A 15498-nucleotide genomic window follows, 5' to 3' on the forward strand; every position below is an offset into this window, starting at 1 on the left:
GAGAGCTTCATTCTGTAGGTGACGGTTCTGATCCAAGCAGATTGGATTCAGATATTTCAAATTTTAAATTTAAATTGGAAAACCTCCGTGTATTACTAGGGGAGGTCTTAGCGGCTCTTAACGATTGTAACACTGTTGCAATACCAGAGAAAATGTGTAGGTTGGATAAATACTTTGCGGTACCGGCGAGTACTGACGTTTTTCCTATACCTAAGAGATTAACTGAAATTGTTACTAAGGAGTGGGATAGACCCGGTGTGCCGTTCTCACCCCCTCCAATATTTAGAAAGATGTTTCCAATAGACGCCACCACACGGGACTTATGGCAAACGGTCCCTAAGGTGGAGGGAGCAGTTTCTACTTTAGCTAAGCGCACCACTATCCCGGTGGAGGATAGCTGTGCTTTTTCAGATCCTATGGATAAAAAACTAGAGGGTTACCTTAAGAAAATGTTTGTTCAACAAGGTTTTATATTACAACCCCTTGCATGCATCGCGCCGATTACGGCTGCGGCAGCATTTTGGATTGAGTCTCTGGAAGAGAACCTTAGTTCAGCTACGCTGGACGACATTACGGACAGGCTTAGAGTCCTTAAACTAGCTAATTCATTCATTTCGGAGGCCGTAGTACATTTAACCAAACTTACGGCTAAGAATTCAGGATTCGCCATTCAGGCACGTAGGGCGCTGTGGCTAAAATCCTGGTCGGCTGATGTAACTTCTAAGTCCAAATTACTTAATATACCTTTCAAGGGGCAAACTTTATTTGGGCCCGGTTTGAAAGAAATTATTGCTGACATTACAGGAGGTAAGGGCCACGCTCTACCTCAAGACAAAGCCAAAGCTAAGGCTAGACAGTCTAATTTTCGTCCCTTTCGGAATTTCAAATCAGGAACAGCATCGACCTCCACTGCACCAAAACAGGAAGGAGCTGTTGCTCGTTACAGACAAAGCTGGAAACCTATCCAGTCCTGGAATAAGGGCAAGCAGGCCAGGAAACCTGCTGCTGCCCCTAAGACAGCATGAACCGAGGGCCCCCGATCCGGGACCGGATCTAGTGGGGGGCAGACTCTCTCTCTTCGCCCAGGCTTGGGCAAGAGATGTTCAGGATCCCTGGGCGCTAGAGATCATATCTCAGGGATACCTTCTAGACTTCAAATTCTCTCCTCCAAGAGGGAGATTTCATCTGTCAAGGTTGTCAACAAACCAAATAAAGAAAGACGCGTTTCTACGCTGTGTACAAGATCTATTATTAATGGGAGTGATCCATCCGGTTCCGCGGTCGGAACAAGGACAAGGGTTTTACTCAAACCTGTTTGTGGTTCCCAAAAAAGAGGGAACTTTCAGGCCAATCTTGGATTTAAAGATCCTAAACAAATTCCTAAGAGTTCCATCGTTCAAAATGGAAACTATTCGGACTATCTTACCCATGATCCAAAAGGGTCAGTACATGACCACAGTGGATTTAAAGGATGCTTACCTTCACATACCGATTCACAAAGATCATTACCGGTATCTAAGGTTTGCCTTCTTAAACAGGCATTACCAGTTTGTAGCCCTTCCATTCGGATTGGCTACGGCTCCAAGAATCTTCACAAAGGTTCTGGGTGCCCTTCTGGCGGTACTAAGACCGCGAGGGATTTCGGTAGCTCCGTACCTAGACGACATTCTGATACAAGCTTCAAGCTTTCAAACTGCCAAGTCTCATACAGAGTTAGTTCTGGCATTTCTAAGGTCGCATGGATGGAAAGTGAACGAAAAGAAGAGTTCTCTCTTTCCTCTCACAAGAGTTCCATTCCTGGGGACTCTTATAGATTCTGTAGAAATGAAGATTTATCTGACAGAAGACAGATTAACAAAGCTTCTAAATGCATGCCGTGTCCTTCATTCCATTCAACTCCCGTCAGTAGCTCAATGCATGGAGGTGATCGGCTTAATGGTAGCAGCAATGGACATAGTACCCTTTGCACGCCTACATCTCAGACCGCTGCAATTGTGCATGCTGAGTCAGTGGAATGGGGATTACTCAGATTTGTCCCCCACTCTGAATCTGGATCAAGAGACCAGAAACTCTCTTCTATGGTGGCTTTCTCGGCCACATCTGTCCAGGGGGATGCCATTCAGCAGGCCGGACTGGACAATTGTAACAACAGACGCCAGCCTACTAGGTTGGGGCGCTGTCTGGAATTCTCTGAAGGCTCAGGGACAATGGAGTCAGGAGGAAAGTCTCCTGCCAATAAACATTCTGGAATTGAGAGCAGTTCTCAATGCCCTTCTAGCTTGGCCCCAGTTAAAAACTCGGGGGTTCATCAGGTTTCAGTCGGACAACATCACGACTGTAGCTTACATCAACCATCAGGGAGGGACAAGAAGCTCCCTAGCAATGATGGAAGTATCAAAGATAATTTGCTGGGCAGAGTCTCACTCTTGCCACCTGTCAGCAATCCACATCCCGGGAGTGGAGAACTGGGAGGCGGATTTCTTGAGTCGCCAGACTTTTCATCCGGGGGAGTGGGAACTTCATCCGGAGGTCTTTGCCCAAATACTTCGACGTTGGGGCAAACCAGAGATAGATCTCATGGCGTCTCGCCAGAACGCCAAACTTCCTCGCTACGGATCCAGATCCAGGGATCCGGGAGCGGTTCTGATAGATGCTTTGTCAGCACCTTGGAACTTCAGGATGGCTTATGTGTTTCCACCCTTCCCACTGCTTCCTCGATTGATTGCCAAAATCAAACAGGAGAGAGCATCAGTGATTCTAATAGCGCCTGCATGGCCACGCAGGACTTGGTATGCAGATCTAGTGGACATGTCATCCTGTCCGCCTTGGTCTCTACCTCTAAGACAGGACCTTCTGATTCAGGGTCCATTCAAACATCAAAATCTAACTTCTCTGAAGCTGACTGCTTGGAAATTGAACGCTTGATTTTATCAAAACGTGGTTTTTCTGAGTCGGTTATTGATACCCTGATACAGGCTAGGAAGCCTGTTACCAGAAGGATTTACCATAAGATATGGCGTAAATACCTATACTGGTGTGAATCCAAAGATTACTCCTGGAGTAAGGTTAGGATTCCTAGGATATTGTCTTTTCTACAAGAAGGTTTAGAAAAGGGTTTATCGGCTAGCTCATTAAAGGGACAGATCTCAGCTCTGTCCATCTTGTTTCACAGGCGTCTGTCAGAAAATCCAGACGTCCAGGCCTTTTGTCAGGCTTTAGCTAGGATCAAGCCTGTGTTTAAAACTGTTGCTCCGCCATGGAGTTTAAACTTAGTTCTTAACGTTTTACAGGGTGTTCCGTTTGAACCCCTTCATTCCATTGATATCAAATTGTTATCTTGGAAAGTTCTGTTTTTAATGGCTATTTCCTCGGCTCGAAGAGTCTCTGAGTTATCAGCCTTACATTGTGATTCTCCTTATCTGATCTTTCACTCAGACAAGGTAGTTCTGCGTACTAAACCTGGGTTCTTACCTAAGGTAGTCACTAACAGGAATATCAATCAAGAGATTGTTGTTCCATCCTTGTGTCCAAATCCTTCTTCAAAGAAGGAACGTCTTCTACACAATCTGGATGTAGTTCGTGCCCTCAAATTCTACTTGCAGGCAACTAAGGATTTTCGACAAACGTCTTCCCTGTTTGTCGTGTACTCTGGTCAGAGGAGAGGTCATAAGGCTTCGGCTACCTCTCTCTCCTTCTGGCTTCGTAGCATAATTCGTTTAGCCTATGAGACTGCTGGACAGCAGCCTCCTGAAAGAATTACAGCTCATTCTACTAGAGCTGTGGCTTCCACTTGGGCCTTTAAGAATGAGGCCTCTGTTGAACAGATTTGCAAGGCTGCAACTTGGTCTTCGCTTCATACTTTTTCCAAATTTTACAAATTTGACACTTTTTGCTTCTTCGGAGGCTATTTTTGGGAGAAAGGTTCTTCAGGCAGTGGTTCCTTCTGTATAATGAGCCTGCCTATCCCTCCCGTCATCCGTGTACTTTTGCTTTGGTATTGGTATCCCAGAAGTAATGATGACCCGTGGACTGATCACACATAACAGAAGAAAACATAATTTATGCTTACCTGATAAATTCCTTTCTTCTGTTGTGTGATCAGTCCACGGCCCGCCCTGTTTTTTAAGGCAGGTAAATATTTTTTAAATTATAATCCAGTCACCACTACACCCTTGGCTTCTCCTTTCTCGTTGGTCTTTGGTCGAATGACTGGAGGTGACGTAGAGGGGAGGAGCTATATAGCAACTCTGCTGGGTGAATCCTCTTGCACTTCCTGTAGGGGAGCAGATAATATCCCAGAAGTAATGATGACCCGTGGACTGATCACACAACAGAAGAAAGGAATTTATCAGGTAAGCATAAATTATGTTATTACCCATTCCCCGTTTTTGCATAACCAACACAGTTATATTAATATACTTTTTACCTCTGTGATTACCTTGTATCTAAGCCTTTGCAGACAGCCTCCTTATCTAAGTGCCTTTGACAGACATGCAGTGTAGTCAATCAGTGAAGACTCCTAAATAACTTCACGGGAGTGAGCCCAATGTTATCTATATGACACATGTGAACTAGCACAGTCTAACTGTGAAAAACTTTCAAAATGCTCTGAGCTAGGAGGTGGTTTTCAACGGTTTAGAAATCAGTTTGAGCCTAGCTAGGTTTAGCTTTTCAAAAATACCACCAAGGGAACAAAGCAAATTTGATGATAAAAGTAAATTGGAAAGTTGTTTAAAATTGCATGCCCTATCTGAATCATGAAAGTTTAGTTTTGACTTTACTGTCCCTTTAAGGACAACATAGCTTTATATTCTTCTCTTGTAAGATTATAATTTTTCATCTCTGGATTTAAATTCAATTTTTTCATCAAATTATTAATATCCTGTTGTACAAACTTAATAAAAGTTTCCACACCAGAATTACTGTTATTAGGTATGAATGGAGACTTTTTATGTAAGTTAAGATATTTCAGATCAAGGGGGTTTGTTTGCATAACACCTTCATTTATTGGGCTTTCAACACACACATTATTTGTATTATTACCACCATACATAGCTTTTAGCCTGAGCATTCTGAAAAATTTGTACAAGTCTTTATCGACTTCAAATTCATCACAGTCCTTAGTAGGGCAGAAGGAAAGTCCTTTCATTAACAAACTGTGTTCCGTCTCGGTTAGCTTGTATTCCGAGATATTAATTACTAGACTCTCCTTGTCCTGTATGGGGGAAATGTAGTCAGGCTGTTCATTTACCTTCATTTCCGCATACCTCGCCGGAACCTGCCGGTTTCGGTTCCAGGAGCTCCGTGTATACATCCGCTGTTCTTTGGGATCGGCGGTGCTTCCGCCCTCCCCTCCGGTGTCTCCTTCCGAGCCGGAGTCTAAAAAACTTTCCCCAGAAGATGATCCTTCGGCCAGTCTGTCCTGCTCTGTTAGCGCTCTCGGCGTTCTCCTCCAGTGTGGTGCGTCACGTATTTCACGTTGTCTTGACGTGTGGCCACGTGACCAGTTGTATACTCGGTGATTGGTGTAGTCAAGCTCATCGCGTATAAACTTCGATCTTTTCCTCTCCTCAAGATCTGAACGATATTGTGCCAACAATGTATCAATTTCTTCTTTAGTGGTTTTCAACATTTCCAAGGTATATTTTGTTTCCATTCCCCGCTCTGCTTCCAGCACTAATCCTTTTTGCTTGTCAATCTCTAACTGCAGACATTCTACAGTGAGCACAATTAGATCGAAAGAGTACTTATTAAGTATACTCTCAAATCTTGTTCTGTACAATTCATGGTTAGCCAGTATAGTGGGTCTCAATTTTATCCTTAGGCCTCTAGGAATTCTTTTAATACGGTAATATTCTGCTAGCGTGACTGAATGCAGCTCCAGAGAGATCAGTCTCCTCTTTGTTTTTTCATATTCCTTTTTTGAATCCACTTCAGCAGAATATCTTAAAAAGTTCCTTGATCCTAAGGCCAATGAAGTGATGCGTGCTGCATCTATGTCAGAATAGGAAAATGTAGCAGGTTGGATATCTTCCATAGTACCTTCACTCACTGGCACAATATCGTTCAGATCTTGAGGAGAGGAAAAGATCGAAGTTTATACGCGATGAGCTTGACTACACCAATCACCGAGTATACAACTGGTCACGTGGCCACACGTCAAGACAACGTGAAATACGTGACGCACCACACTGGAGGAGAACGCAGAGAGCGCTAACAGAGCAGGACAGACTGGCCGAAGGATCATCTTCTGGGGAAAGTTTTTTAGACTCCGGCTCGGAAGGAGACACCGGAGGGGAGGGCGGAAGCACCGCCGATCCCAAAGAACAGCGGATGTATACACGGAGCTCCTGGAACCGAAACCGGCAGATGCCGAGACGCCAGCAAGGAGGGAGGTTCCGGCGAGGTATGCGGAAATGAAGGTAAATGAACAGCCTGACTACATTTCCCCCATACAGGACAAGGAGAGTCTAGTAATTAATATCTCGGAATACAAGCTAACCGAGACGGAACAGTTTGTTAATGAAAGGACTTTCCTTCTGCCCTACTAAGGACTGTGATGAATTTGAAGTCGATAAAGACTTGTACAAATTTTTCAGAATGCTCAGGCTAAAAGCTATGTATGGTGGTAATAATACAAATAATGTGTGTGTTGAAAGCCCAATAAATGAAGGTGTTATGCAAACAAACCCCCTTGATCTGAAATATCTTAACTTACATAAAAAGTCTCCATTCATACCTCCTAACAGTAATTCTGGTGTGGAAACTTTTATTAAGTTTGTACAACAGGATATTAATAATTTGATGAAAAAATTGAATTTAAATCCAGAGATGAAAAATTATAATCTTACAAGAGAAGAATATAAAGCTATGTTGTCCTTAAAAAATAACAAGAATATTACAATAAAGAATGCAGATAAGGGCGGAGCTGTTGTAATATTAGACACCAAATATTATATTCAAGAAATTTTACATCAACTCTCTGATGGAGGGGTTTATGAAGTATTAGACCATAATCCCCTTGTTGAAATACAAAAAGAGTTAAAAACAATTCTTGACAGGGCAGTTCAATGTAACACTATAACTAAACAGGTATTTGATTTTCTATATAAAAAACACCCTATAACACCAGTTTTTTATACTTTGCCCAAGGTTCACAAGAATATGTCATCCCCACCAGGGCGGCCCATTGTGGCATGTACAGAGTCTGTTTTTTCAAATGTGTCAATTTTTCTGGATAGAATTCTTTTCCCAATGGTTAAAGAACAGAAGTCTTTCATAAAAGACACTAATGATTTTCTGACAAAATTAGAAAAGGTAAAAATGGAAGAAAGTTGGTTTATCTTTTCTTTAGATGTGGTTAATTTGTATACCTCTATCCCTCACGAGGCAGGCCTTGACACTGTAAAAAGTTTTTTGAACAACTGTAAATTGTATGACCTAACACAGATATATTTTATCGATGATCTGTTAAGACTTGTCCTATACTGCAATTATTTTTTGTTTCAGGACACTTACTACATGCAGAAGAGAGGTACGGCCATGGGCTCCAATGTAGCCCCCTCATATGCCAATTTGTTCATGAGTGGCTTTGAAAATAAATTTGTTTATGCTAATAAGTCATTCAATCATTGTTGTAAGCTATGGCTAAGGTATATAGACGATATTTTTGGCATATGGGGGGGCTCATTGGAGTCTTTGACACAGTTTGTGGAGGAAATTAATGCCTCAATGACAAACATTAAATTTACACTGACATATTCATCACATGAGATTAACTTTCTGGATACCACTGTCTACATACAAGATGATAAATTGAACACTGATCTCTTTACTAAACCCACGGATAGAAATACCCTTTTGAGGTATGAAAGCTTTCATCCTGAGACAGTGTTCAATTCTATCCCAAGAAGCCAGTTATTACGTACCAAGAGGATAGTGAGTGATCAGGATAGCCTGCCCTTTAGGCTAGAATCTATGGGTAATAAGTTTATCCAAAGAGGTTATCCTCAGGAGATTATCAATAAAAATATTACAGATCTTGACAAAAGTAAAGCTAAACCCAAAATCAAAAATGATGTAAATAGATTGGTGCTCACTATGGAATATAGCCAGCGAAGTCAACACATTTTCAAAGCAGTAAGGAAACACTGGCATCTATTATCAAAATTTAATCCAGAAGTTGAGTCCTTCAGATTACCACCAATGCCATCATATAGGCGGGTGAGAAATCTAAGGGATAATCTAGAGCAGATGTGGGGACAACTAAACAGTCTGAAATTAACTATTTGACCACTCCCAATAAAGGATGTTATCCTTGTCTCCACTGTGCACAATGTAATTCAGTAATTAGAGGTAAATATTTGGCCCAAAATGACAAGCGTAAACAGTATACCATCAATGGTCTATACACCTGTCAAACCAATTATGTAATCTATCTACTCAAATGTCCATGTGGCCTCTGTTATATCGGAGAGACCACTCAGGCCGCCAGGGATAGGTTTAGTCAGCATAAGGCATCAATTAAATCTAAAGACATGTCTTTACCAGTATCTGCACATTTTACCCAAATGGGACATACAGTTAGCCAGCTGCGCTTCCAAGTAATCGATCATATCCCTACACATAGAAGAGGGGGCGATAGAGAACTTAAATTAAAACAAAAGGAGGTCTGGTGGATCAAGAAATTAAATACATTGCATCCTTATGGTCTGAATAGGGACTATGATTTGTATTTGTTTTTATGAATTTTGATATTGAAATAGGGTGTCATTCAATATGGTACCACTAGAGGCCACCAATAGAAAAAGTAATACTTATATTATCATGCCTGGATAGGCATGGGTTAATTCAATTAATAATGTGAGCTGAAATCTGATTGGTCAAACCACCCTTTTTAAATGTGTGTTTTACTGTGTTTTAACTATGCATGATTAAGGACCATGTAGGTCCGAAACGTCGCTGTTTTAATGGTTGTGATATCACCAATAAAGAAATAATTCACCTTTAAGAATATTGATGCAGTGGTGCTGTTACTTTCTACATATGGAAATATATATATATATATATATATATATATATATATATATATATATATATATATATATATATATATATATATACACACACACACTGTACTGTGCTGTCATGCCATGCCTCCTACAAACTAAGTGTTGCATGGTGCTGGTGGGGGTTCCTTCCAAGTGTGAACACGGGTCGGGGAGGCGAGCTGCCGCTGTGCAGTTACCCTCAGTCATCATCTCACCCAAAATATAAAACGGCCCAGAATAAAAAACAAGCAAAATTTAAAAAATGTCACACTGTTGTCAGTCTGCCGCGGCACACCTGAGGATCTCTCACGGCACACTAGTGTGCCACGGCACACTGGTTGAAAAACACTGGTTTAGGCCTTAGTCATTACTTCATTGTTCAGAACATTGTTAATATGATGGATGGGTTTGATGAAGCGATATCAGTTTTCCAATGTTTGTTTCATATCATTTAGCCGGAGTCTTAAATTATTATGTTCAGAGATGTTGACTCAGTTTATTTGCTGGAGCATAACGGCACCAATAAACAATGTTTACAAAAAGTGTATTCTACTTACCAAAACGTTATGTAGCGCACAACACACAGAAGACTGGAAAATCATTGTCAGACGGCAACTGTACAAAGCTACTCAGACAAGTACAACAGGCCTTAGCTGTGTTTCTTGCTACACAGTATTTCTGAACTGTGCCGTTAAAGGGACAGTATACCCTAATTTTCATATAACTGCATGTTATAGTCACTACTATAAAGAAGAATATATACAAATACTGATATAAAAATCCAGTATAAAACCTTTTAAAAACTTTCTTAGAAGCTCCTAGTTTAGCACTGTTGCTGATGTTAGGCTGGGACACCCACTGAAAGGGACTGGGGAAACGGGAAGAGCAAACGCTCCCCGCATATGAAAAGGCAGCTAAACTAAACAGGAGCTGCAGGAATCTGTAGACATCAGTATACATCTAATACTGTGGGGTTTGGTTAGGAGTCCAAAAATCAGCACAATGTTATTACAAAATAAGCAAAACTATACATTGCTACAGAAACTCCCCAGATGGGCTATATAAGAGGATCATGTACAAAACATTTATACAAAGAAAATCTAGTGCACAATGTCCCTTTAATGTCACCAATATAAGCGAATGCAAGTCTTCTATACATTGCTGCAATCACAGTCAGAAAGTGTAAATTGTGGATAAACCGCAACTGTCTTAAAACCAAAAGCCATGAAATCAAAGGGTAGTTAAACTGCAAATACAAAGAATTCGCTTTACCCGTTTAGGATAAACCATGTTATTATAAACTTCTTGAGAGAAGCCCACAAGTATCTGCTTCCTTATCTTGCCTACTAGAGCCCCCTATGTTAAAGGACCAGTTTACTCATGGGAAAGGAGTTCATTAGCAACAATAACACTATATTAGCAACTAAAGGAGATGATAATACATAAATAAAGAAGTTTGTAAAATATATTTTTTTACATTTTTTTTTGCAGTTCAGCTAAATGTCCCTGGAACACCCTGATAAAAGGGCAGTGCTACAATACTCTATTACCCCATGGCCAATCAAAGTGCGTTAATAAATGATATGCTAATGACCTCTAATCAGCAGCTAACAAAATAAATGCAGAGTCTGGGGAGTGATATTTTAATTTAACTGTCTCTGGAAGCATAATTGCATAGGACCTGGGTGATTTTCTTTATGTTTCAGTTTGTTTTTCAATACACCTTATACAGAGTCCTTTAAAAAGTTAATTGTGGCATTATATACAACCTGCAACTGAAGTTTAGAAAATAGACATAAAGGGCTCCATGTACGAAGCAGCGAAAGCTGCTCCGGAGCCTTTGCGGGGCAGGTTCGCATATGCGAGCCTGCTTCCCGCAATGTAAGAAGCAGCGGTCATTAGACCGCTGCTTCCTACACCCTACACCACCTCTTAGGTGGCGAAGCAGAATCACCGAGAGCTCGCTCGCTCTCGGTGATTGACAGCCCCTTCAGTCGCGTGATTGGTCGCGCGACTGAAGGGGCGGGCATTACACACTCCGCTGAGTGTGTAATGATACATACGGGCAAGCGGATCAATAGATCCGCTGCCCGTGTGTAGCGGAGGCGGGCGGACAGCTTTGCGAGTTAAGAAGCTGTCCGCCCGCCTCTTAGTACATGGAGCCCTTAGGCAGTGTAATACGATCCTCTCCTAATGCAAACTAAATCAAAATCAGTTAAAGCTGTCTACAGTCTTTGTTTTGCAGCGTCAAGATCTTATACAATGTTTCAGTTTGCACATACCTTCATTTTTTACAGCCTGATTCCTGAGACTAGCAGTGGGTAAAATAGTAACATTATGCTTTCCAGCTGATTGAAGCTCACACAACATTTTATTCCAGCTGCATTATGATCTAGGTAGAAAAGCACCAGCACTAAAAATAAAAAAAATGCTCACTGTTTAACACAGAGCCAGGGGTGGAGCATGCTCTATGCACTGAAGGCAGGGAGACCGGAGTGGCCGAAAAATATTCAAAGGGGTATAGGTAATATGATCTAAAATCAGAGACTTCAAAAAAATATTTACAGGGAAATAAAATGATGTTTATTGTATGCTCAGCACTAGTATATTTAACTATGCTAGCAGTTTTGATTAAAAAATATTTTTAATTTGGGTAAACTGTCCCTTTAATATCACTGCCCTCTTACAACACTTGTACCTATAATGGCCCCCTTCTGTAATCTCACCGCCCCCAGGGGACACTACTGCCCACTTTGGGAATCACTGCACTAGTGGGAGCTAGCTGAACACATCAGGTGAGCCAATGACAAGGCATATATGTGCAATCACTAATCACCAGCTATCTCCCAGTACTGTATTTCTGCTCCAGACCCTACTTAGTATGCTTTTCAACATTGGACACTAAAAATTATTTTATAATAGAAAAAAATGGAAAGTTGATAAAAATGGCATCTTCTATCTGAACCATGAAACTTTAATTACTACTTACATAGAATAAATTACAGCATTTTCTTTCTGTACTTTCATGTCCCTTTTAAACACAACTTTAACTATGTGGTTAACCCCTTTGCCTGGGCTAATCGAGTAGTTAAAATCACACCTAGCAACTAAGACCGCAGCCGGTGAGTCGAAACGCGTCAGTTGCCATGTGTTCTCTCACATTATGACTGTCTGGTGTATTTTTATTGGCATATGAATAAACTTTAGCTTATATTGTACCTCCGGTGCTCCTTTTTGTTATGGCTAATCGAGTAGTTACCAATGACAACACGTTAATCCAATTAATTTTATCGTGTGATAACGTCCTCCACTTCAGTAACAAACGTGTCTTCTTTTTTTTTTTTTAATATATATATATACATTTCAGTGTTTGAAAATAATAGCTTTTCTTAAGTTTTTTTTTTTTTTTTGTGCTGTTAGTTCTATCTTCCTGCTACACTAAAACACTGCATTTCATCCCAGGGCCGTAGGTGCGTCTTAAAGGATTGTTGTAGAATCCTGGACAACACCGTTCTACCCCCTGAAACTGTAGTACCTCCGTTTACGGTTTTCTCTGGATGCCCTGGTAAGTCTTAAAATTATTATTCATGCACACATATACATGTATGTGTGTGTATGTGTGTGTGTAATATATATATATATATATATATATATATATATATATATATATATATATATATATATATATATATATACACACACACACACACCATAATCATTATTATTATTTGTTTTATTGTTTTTAAACTTTATTGGAAATATTTCAAATGACAAGTTTTTTGAACAATAGATCTTGTATCCAGTGCTGTATAACCCGTTTGTGTTCCTGGTGTCACAGAATGCGAGAAAGCATTTTCCCTAAAATATTACATAGCTTTCAGATTAATGGGACATTAAAAATCTTGTAATTGCAACATTTGTCTGCAGTCTTCTGATACATTAACATATCGGCAGAGTCTTAACATTATTAGAACAGCTTAACACATTGTTTGCTGCAATTGTTTTTTAAAGGGACACTAAGCCAAAATGTTTTATTTAATTATTCAGACAGAGCATACAATTTTAAGCAACTTTCTAATTTACTCGTTTTCACTTTTTCTTTGTTCTCTTGCTATCTTTATTTAAAAAGCATGAATGTAAAGCTCAGGAGTCGGTGTTCTAAAATGTAGAGGCGTGTGGCACTCACTGTGCAGGCGCAAGAAGCCCAACTTCGCAAAATCAGGTAAGCAAAGGGGTGAGGAACTCTATGGGCATTAGACTTCAGAATACCGTGCATGCACACACAGCCCGACTCCTCACGATTAGCTTAATAAGCTGCATCAGAAGGTCCATGATTTCTACAGGCGCGTTGCCTTCAGTGCGCATGCGCGTGCTGCCGTAAAATGGGAAAATCAAACAAACATCCAACTTTTAAAAATATAATCAACTGTGAAGCCAAAATGTTCAAATGTTATAGTATAGGCCGTGATTCTATAAAAAAAATGAATGTACAGTGTCATGTGGCCCCACAAAATGTAACGGTTGTCTAGTGTCTACATACAGTGATCACACCAAAGGTTTATGGAATGAACCATTTACAGATTAATAGAATTCTCCCTATACTGTAACATTTGAAAATTTTGTCTTCACATATTTTATTATATTTTTAAAAGTTACATGTTTGTTTGTTTTTCCCATTTCACGGCAGCTCATGCACACTGAAGGCAACTCGCCTGTAGAAATCATGGACCCTCTGATGCAGATTAATAAGCTGATCGTGAGGAGTCGGCCCGTGTGCGCATGCACGGTATTCTGCACACATGTGCAATGATGTCTAATGCCCATAGAATTCCTCGACTTAAACAGCTGATTTTGCTAGGTTGGGCCTCTTGCGCATGTGCAGATAGTGCCACATGCCTCCAACAGCTGATGTCACGTCACCGGAAGTGGCGTGGGTCCGGAATTTTTATGCGTCGCTGCAAATTTTAGAACACCAGGCCCATTTTAGGTTCAGCACCCTGGATAGTGCTTGCTTATTGGTGGCTACATTTAGCCACCAATAAGCAAGCATAACCAAAGGGCTAGCACCTATGCTTTACATTCCTGCTGTTTATATAAAGATAGTAAGAGAAGGAAGAAAATTTGATAATAGGAGTAAATTAGAAAGTTGCTTAAAATTGCTGCTCTATCTGAATCATGAAAGAAAAACATTGTGTTTAGTGTCCCTTTAAGATCAGTGCAAATCCAGATCTTAGTGTGATGCACTTTCACAAGAAGAGATCCGGATGCACATACCTAATTATTAAACGTTTTATAATAGAATACAAAATTTTTACTGTCCCTTTAATATTATTCTGGTGATGGGGGATTGGCATGTAATACAATCTCTTTCTTTTTAGGGCTGTTCTCCGGGGAACTTCCAGAGTGCACTCAAGAGCTTATGATTGATGTCACCAAAAGCTATTACCAGAAATTCCTTCCTCTGACACAGATTTAATTTTATATTTTTTTTTTTATGTATATTTTATGCAGCTCTCATTCCCTTAACTTACCTTGTAAACTTAGCTACCAATATTTATCTCTAGCACTATTTATTTATTAAGTTCCCCTTCCGGAGTTGTACCCTGTAGTAAAACATAAGAGACCCCACTAGGTAATCGTTACTATTCCAGCTGTTATTTCTGATGCAATACCTAGCGCACAGTGCCAGAATGTGTTAGTAAAACCCTCTTCTCAGATCATTACGTTAATGGCTAATATGATGGATAGTTTTTTTTTATTTGTTTTTTTATTTGTTTTTCAATAATACAGCAAAGCTTAATCACAAGCTGTACCTAAAAGGACATTAAATTCAACACATTTCTATCATGCATGTAAAAGAGAACTGTTCAAATTATAGACACCACTTCTTGTTTGCGTGAAGAGTAAAGTAATTGCTGTTTATTTTGATTGGCTGGTAAGGAACATTAGCAAAGCTCTACTAGGGTAAGGGGCACATACAACAAGAGATATTAGGGGTTTTAAAAAGACTCCACAAAGAAAAACAATAAATCTCATGTCTCTTAAAAGGGACAGTGTACTAAAAGTATTTATCATCAATATTTTTTTTGAAAAAAAATGTGAAGTAAAAAGTTGCAAAATGAACCTAATACAACAGTATACGACTAATGCCCATGACCTTACAGATATTTCCTACTAGTTCAATAAGTCCTTCTCCTCCCATCGACTGCAGATTCTCACAAGAGAACCTGCAGTCAGGATTTATCAAGCAGCGGCCATCGGACCGCTGCTTCCCTACCCTGTTCACCTCTTAGGTGGAGAAATTCATAATTTCAGTCTCCCGGTTTTCTTTGACAGGGGTGATTGACAGCTCCTGCCCATGTGTGATTAGCTATGTGTGGGCAGGGGGCGGCGTTGCACACGAGCGCAAAATAGTCGTGGGTAGCGGATGGCTGCCTGCCACAGGAGA

At 40.3% G+C, this 15498-nt stretch overlaps 1 protein-coding gene across 1 annotated transcript in view; it reads left to right on the forward strand.

Moving 5' to 3' along the window:
- DCTN5 (dynactin subunit 5) overlaps positions 1-15498 on the forward strand; it is a gene marked incomplete in the record, with an annotated part of 72230 nt that overhangs the window by 55808 nt on the left and 924 nt on the right. The window contains 2 exon segments of the mRNA XM_053694706.1: positions 12513-12615; positions 14429-15498. The exon segment at positions 14429-15498 is cut by the window's right edge and continues 924 nt beyond it. Coding sequence (XP_053550681.1) covers positions 12513-12615; positions 14429-14526 — 201 coding nt within the window.

This window comes from Bombina bombina, chromosome 11 (genome assembly GCF_027579735.1).
Source record: "Bombina bombina isolate aBomBom1 chromosome 11, aBomBom1.pri, whole genome shotgun sequence".
NCBI lineage: Eukaryota > Metazoa > Chordata > Amphibia > Anura > Bombinatoridae > Bombina > Bombina bombina.